Here is a 6000-nt window from a genome sequence, read left to right on the forward strand (position 1 = left end):
GACAGATAGATCCCCATGAAATCATGGTCAATCGCGGTCAATCGCAGGATCGTTATCGATCGTTGCTTAAAAAACCTGTGGAATAAATGTCTCCGCCCCCGCCCCCCTCTCTCTGTCCTTCCATTGCGTAAAGTGGACAGTCATTTGCCATCTGCTGCTGGCACTTGGTGAGACGATATTTTGCTTTAGTGCTAGATGCGTTTTTTAGCGGTGGATTTATACGTTAGCGAATTATGTCATTCCCCCTAAGAAAAGCAGGGTAGTAGTAACAACAACAACAACAACAACAGGGTATGAGGTTGCACAACTCCGTTGTACATAAATAAACAAATTTCTTGACTGCGTTGTGTTCGTTTTTTGGTTGCTTCTTATTTGTCCAGTTGATAAGCGTCTTTCATTCACATGATCAGGTGTAAAACGGTGTTTGAAAACATAGTCGAAAATGTTCTTTTATTTTAATGTTATTTATTTTACGAAGTACCGATATTTTAGATTTTTTTTAATGTATGTTTTTCTAATCAAAAGTTGCTTTGAGACATTTTTGTAGTAAGTGACAAACAAAGGTAATTAATACTAACAAAATAACAATAATTTATATCTACGGCAGTGTTTTTCAACCACTGTTCCGCGGCACACTAGTGTGCCGCAAGATGTTGCCTGGTGTGCCGTGGGGAAAATTTGTTTATTTGATTCCTATTCAAGAGAATTACTTTATATATAGTCAATATAGGCACAGAGTTAAATTTTTTAACATTTTCTAATGGTGGTGTGCCTCGTGATTTTTTTCATGAAACAAGTGTGCCTTTGCCCAAAAAAGGTTGAAAAACACTGATCTACGGTCACATCCACGCAGCGCATTTAAAGCATTTTGAAAGCACAAAGTTTTCCCCAAAGCAACCTGGGAACTGCCATTTGTTAAGGGTGCTGGGAACTCTAGCACTGCGAGGGATAAACTCCCCTTCCCAGAATTCTTTGTGGGAAGCAATGTGCTTTGATGTATGGTGTTGTAGTGAACACAACCAACGACAGAGCTGGCTGTGAACTATCCTCAAACGGCTTTTATTAATCAGTCACAAAGAATAAAGTACAGGAAGGGTGGCAGCTTATCTGTCGCCAATCTCACCAGAAGCAGGAAGCACAAAACTCACCAGCCTGAGAGACCCAAAAGAGAGAAACCCTCTTGCTTTTTCTTGCTTGCACGGAAAGGCTCAAGATGAAGATGTCAGCAGGGCCTGTGTCAAAACTAAACAAGCACCCTTGTCTCCTGCCTCCTTGTAATTCTCAGCAATTCCTAAAACAAGCCAATACGAGAAAATGCTTCAAGGAACTCAATTGCCAGAGTCGCACATGGCAAGACACTTTTTTTTTGCTGGCTGCATATAATCATTAACTTAGAAGGGAAAGCTCTCTTTTTTATTATTTCACTGCTGTCACGTGCTGGTTCTCAAGAAGCAAGTTCTACTAGTTCCATCATGGGAAAGGGAAGACCAAGCCGACCAGGCTCAGCCAACGCTCAGCCGAGCACAGCAACGGAGATGTTGAAACTGAAGCGAGAGATTGGGCTGGCCAGCGCAGTGTCATTAATTGCTGGCACTATGATCGGCTCGGGGATTTTCATGTCCCCGGAGTGGGTGCTGCGTAACATAGGCAGCCTGGCCGGCAGCCTCATCATTTGGGCATCATGTGGCTTACTGTCCACTTTTGGGGCCCTGTCCTATGCTGAGCTGGGAACTTTGATTAAAGAGTCAGGAGGTGAATATATCTACATCCTGCGGACCTTTGGCTCCCTCCCCGCTTTTCTCTTTGCCTTTACCTCTGTCATTGTCGTGAGACCCGCCGGCGTGGCGGCCATCTCCTTGAGCTTTGCTGAATACACTGTGGCCGCCTTTCATCCTGGGTGCCCTTCGCCCCAGGTAGCGGTCAAATGCACAGCTGTGGCCTGCATCCTGCTTTTAACTCTCATCAACTGCCTCAGCGTCAGGCTGGCCACCTCTGTCATGAACGTCTTCACGGTGGCCAAGCTGCTGGCGTTGCTGGTCATCGTGGCGGGAGGCGTGGTGCTGCTCGTTCAGGGGGAAACACACCGTTTCCAGAATGCCTTTCAAAACACAAGGTTGGAAGCCGGGGTTATCGGGATTGCGTTCTATCAAGGGCTTTGGTCTTTCGATGGCTGGAACAACTTGAACTATGTGACTGAGGAGATTAAGAAGCCGGAGGTGAGTGGAGAATAGATAATAGGTAAACGTAATATGGGATGCGGGTGGCGCTGTGGGTTAAACCACAGAGCCTATGGCTTGTCAATCAGAAGGTCGGCGGTTCGAATCCCCGTGATGGGGTGAGCTCCCGTTGCTCAGTCCCAGCTCCTGCCAACCTAGCAGTTCGAAAGCATGTCAAAGTGCAAGTAGATAAATAGGTACTGCTCTGGCGGGAAGGTAAACGGCATTTCCGTGCGCTGCTCTGGTTCGCCAGAAGCGGCTTAGTCATGCTGGCCACATGACCCAGAAGCTGTACGCCAGCTCCCTTGGCCAATAAAGCAAGATGAGTGCTGCAACCCCAGAGTCTTCTGCGACTGGACCTAACGGTCAGGGGTCCCTTTACCCTTTACCTTTAATAGATAATAGATAATAGATAGATAGATGATAGATAACGATGATAGATGATAGATAGATATAGAACACTGAATTATATGTATTTTATATTATTTGTATTTTATATTGTGTATATGTGTCACGAAGAGTCGGACACGAGTAAACAACAACAACAACAAATGTGTGTATTTGTACTTAGATTGGCAGATTTCACACATAGAGTTGCCATATAGCCCACGTATCTGAGTTTTGCTTGCATTCTGGACATGCCAGTCGGTAGCTGGTTGGCCTATTTGTGGGCCTGGCTTCATTTTTTAAAAAAACAAAACAGCAAGTAACTAGCCCTTATGAAGCAAGATCAAGGAGCGGGCATGTCCCCTTGCATCTCCCAACTTAACTTGAACTAGAAACCCTTTACTATCTAAGCATGTATTTCCTATAATAAACTTAGCCTTCTTATTTTTTATATCAAGAGATTCGGTGTGATTGCTTTATAGTTAAGGAGGGTCAGCATAGACAAAGGACTGAGACACTTTAGGAAGTTTGGATGTCCCTCTCTCTGTCTCCTCTTTCCCCATGCAAACCAATACAATCTGAGCTGCATCCCAACACTTCCAACAATGAGAGAGAGAGAGAGAGAGAGAGAGAGAGAGAGAGAGAGAGAGAGAGAGAGATTTAATAATAATAATAATATCTGTAATATTGAAGACAAGGGGGAGGAATGGTGCTTCATTTTTCCAAATCAGGATTCAGATGCAGACCAGAAGCAAAATGGACAACCATCCGACTGAATCAAGCTGCTTCCATAGTGCCAAACTGGGATCTGGACCACGGAAGGTGCACAGTTCTAGTATATATACCGATCGTTGTGAGATTGTGAATATATAAGAGCCATGCATACCTAGGCTAGAAAAGCATCATAGGCAGTGAGTTTCTACACATACACATGGCAAAATGCTCACCAGTAATCTTGCATAATGTTGTACTCTGGCATACTGTATTTGAAATTTCACTGACACCCAATGTGCCTGTAGAAATAAAAGCGTGAAGTCACTCTAGCTAAAACTCTTTTATCCACTCAATTCAGTTGGAATTCTCACTTACCTGGATGGATTCTCTGAGTCATAGATTACTGTACTTGCTTTTCAGACAAGTGTGGCAGCATTCGATTCAATTATGTCACCTTGATGGCTTTAATTTGTAATGCATCACTTGCATATCTCTGTGCTGGGCACATTCTCATGAGTGGTTATTTTGGGGTTGTATTATTCGACTCGCGCATAAGATTTCCGCTTTTGCCTGGCAACTTTCCACTCCCCTCTTTTTCCGTACAGCTCCATGTACCCACAAAAATCAGCTCCAGAAGGTTGGGGGAGACAAGCAAATATTGGAGTCATGCAGAGATGAGGACAGTGAAGTTGCACGAGTGGAACTCCGTTCACACAGAGCTGACTACAGCTCTTCGTTTTTTACATGCCATCATTTTCAAACATTGCAAATTGTTTACTTTCAGCCCTGGGCTGATAACTTTGCTCCCTTGTTATCTGGTTTTTGCTGTTTAGAGGGATGTGACGGGAGCCTCCTTAAATGAGACAAATGGTTGGCAAACTATGGGATTCCTTAAATTTTGCATTTATGGCATGAGATGGCAGCACTCAGTCGCAAGGCATACAATTATCATCACAAAAAAATCTGAGTTCACAAATCGTGAATCTACGAATTGCGGCTTTCCAAATGGTGCACAATAGCAGGGGTCAACAACCCAAGCTCTCAGCTGGGATTTGAAGTTCAAACTAGTAAATTGCGGTTTACAGCTCTGATACGTGTGCAAACTGAACATTGATACTTTTTACCACTTATAGCTTGAATAGTAAGCAAAGTCTAAGGTTATAGAATGCCTGCGTTTTTAGTCAATCAGTGTCAGCTTTCACTATTCATTTCCTAAAGATGTGCAGATTATACCATCAGCTAAGTAAGTGACGATGCAGATGAATTTGCACTAAAGGAGAGAGTGGAGGAGTGAGGAAATAACTATGATCTGTTCAGGAAAACAGGTACTAGTCCTACGAATCCAAAATTGGGCAATACAATAAAAAATGTCCCAGAATAGTGAGCAAGCTTTTGAATTATCCTGAGCTCTTAACTAGGTTAGATTTTAAGCCAAGTGGGTGCATCTGCATGGTACTTTTAAACCAGTATGATACTACTTTATACAGTTGTGCTTTCCCCAGATAATCATGGAAACTGTGGCTTGATAAGGGTGCTGAGAGTAGCTGGGAGATTCCTATTCCCTTCACAGACCTACAGTTCCCAGAATTGACTGCTAGAAGTCCTCCTGTCATCATTGAGATTTATATAAACGTAAGTGTGTCTAGGCATGTCTGCTCAAAAGTAAGTCCAACTGAATGCATTAAGACTTACTCCCTGGTAAGCATACTTGGGACTGCAGCCTTACAGTAATTATGCAGTCCACCTATCTCTCTATAGCATTATAGAAGTATGACCTCCAACTAGTGAAAATGAGCAGCGTAGAAAGTACTGAACTGTTGGAAGCTTTCTAGTACCATCACTAGTTTGTATATGCTTCTTGGTTCCCTGGATCCTGCAATCTGCTGACTTGTATCAAGTGTGTACCATGCTCAGACCCATTGAAATTAATGAACACAACTTACTGATGTTCACTAATTTCAATGGGTTTACTCTGAGATTAAAACTTGTTGGATACAGCTCTTTGTTTGGGGGCTTTTTGGGGAGAAACAACTCTCTCTCTGTGTGTGTGTGTGTGTGTGTGTGTTCAGTAAAAAGTTCAAATATAGAGGTTCATATCAGGCCTTGTTTGCTTTTCTTTACTCTTTCTCCAGGTGAACCTTCCAAGGGCCATGATGATTGCTATTCCTCTAGTAACGTGCTTCTATTTGCTGGTAATGTGAGCTATTTTGTAGCCATGACTCCTGCTGAACTTCTGTCTTCAGGTGCTGTGGCCATTACGTGGGGGGTGAGTGATGCTCCAGAGCTCTGAAGACATACCTACATTATATTCACCAAAAGCAACCCCAATGTTATTCATTCTGCAGTTCCTGCAAATATACGTTCAGCTGCAGGCGGGATGGAAGTGGCTTTTCTGTACCGCTGCACACCATTCCACGTGTTCCAACTGATCAGGGAATAGTATTTTCCCCTGAGTGTGTCAAGTGCTGTACTTTTCCATCTATTAGATGCCCCCGTGTATAAGGACCCCCCTATTTTGGAGGGCTCAATTTTAAGAAAATGAGGGGAGATGGCCCAAAGTTGTTGAGCCTCTCCCCCCATGCAGCTGCGGGCAGGAAACACTAGATCATTTCCTGTGCGCAGGTAGGGAGTGTTTTCCTCGCGCAGCAGCATCGAGGGAAGTTGAGCTCCAGCCAGCCAGCTG

General features: G+C 43.7%; 1 protein-coding gene across 1 annotated transcript; it reads left to right on the top strand.

Moving 5' to 3' along the window:
- The first annotated feature begins 1334 nt into the window (after positions 1 to 1334).
- On the top strand, positions 1335 to 5583 carry LOC117043359 (b(0,+)-type amino acid transporter 1-like). The gene is made up of 2 exons (XM_033142949.1): positions 1335 to 2216; positions 5450 to 5583. The coding sequence occupies exons 1-2, from the start codon at positions 1473 to 1475 to the stop codon at positions 5516 to 5518; spliced, it is 813 nt and encodes a 270-aa protein (XP_032998840.1). The 5' UTR covers positions 1335 to 1472; the 3' UTR covers positions 5519 to 5583.
- Positions 5584 to 6000: the final 417 nt, after the last annotated feature.

The sequence above is a fragment of the Lacerta agilis genome, chromosome 3, assembly GCF_009819535.1.
Source record: "Lacerta agilis isolate rLacAgi1 chromosome 3, rLacAgi1.pri, whole genome shotgun sequence".
Taxonomy (NCBI): domain Eukaryota; kingdom Metazoa; phylum Chordata; class Lepidosauria; order Squamata; family Lacertidae; genus Lacerta; species Lacerta agilis.

Coding starts and splice junctions, on each gene's coding strand:
- LOC117043359 (XM_033142949.1), top strand. CDS start 1,473: ATGGGAAAGGGAAGACCAAGCCGACCAGGCTCAGCCAACGCTCAGCCG. Junction 2,217..5,449: donor AGGAGATTAAGAAGCCGGAG/GTGAGTGGAGAA, acceptor CTCTTTCTCCAG/GTGAACCTTCCAAGGGCCAT.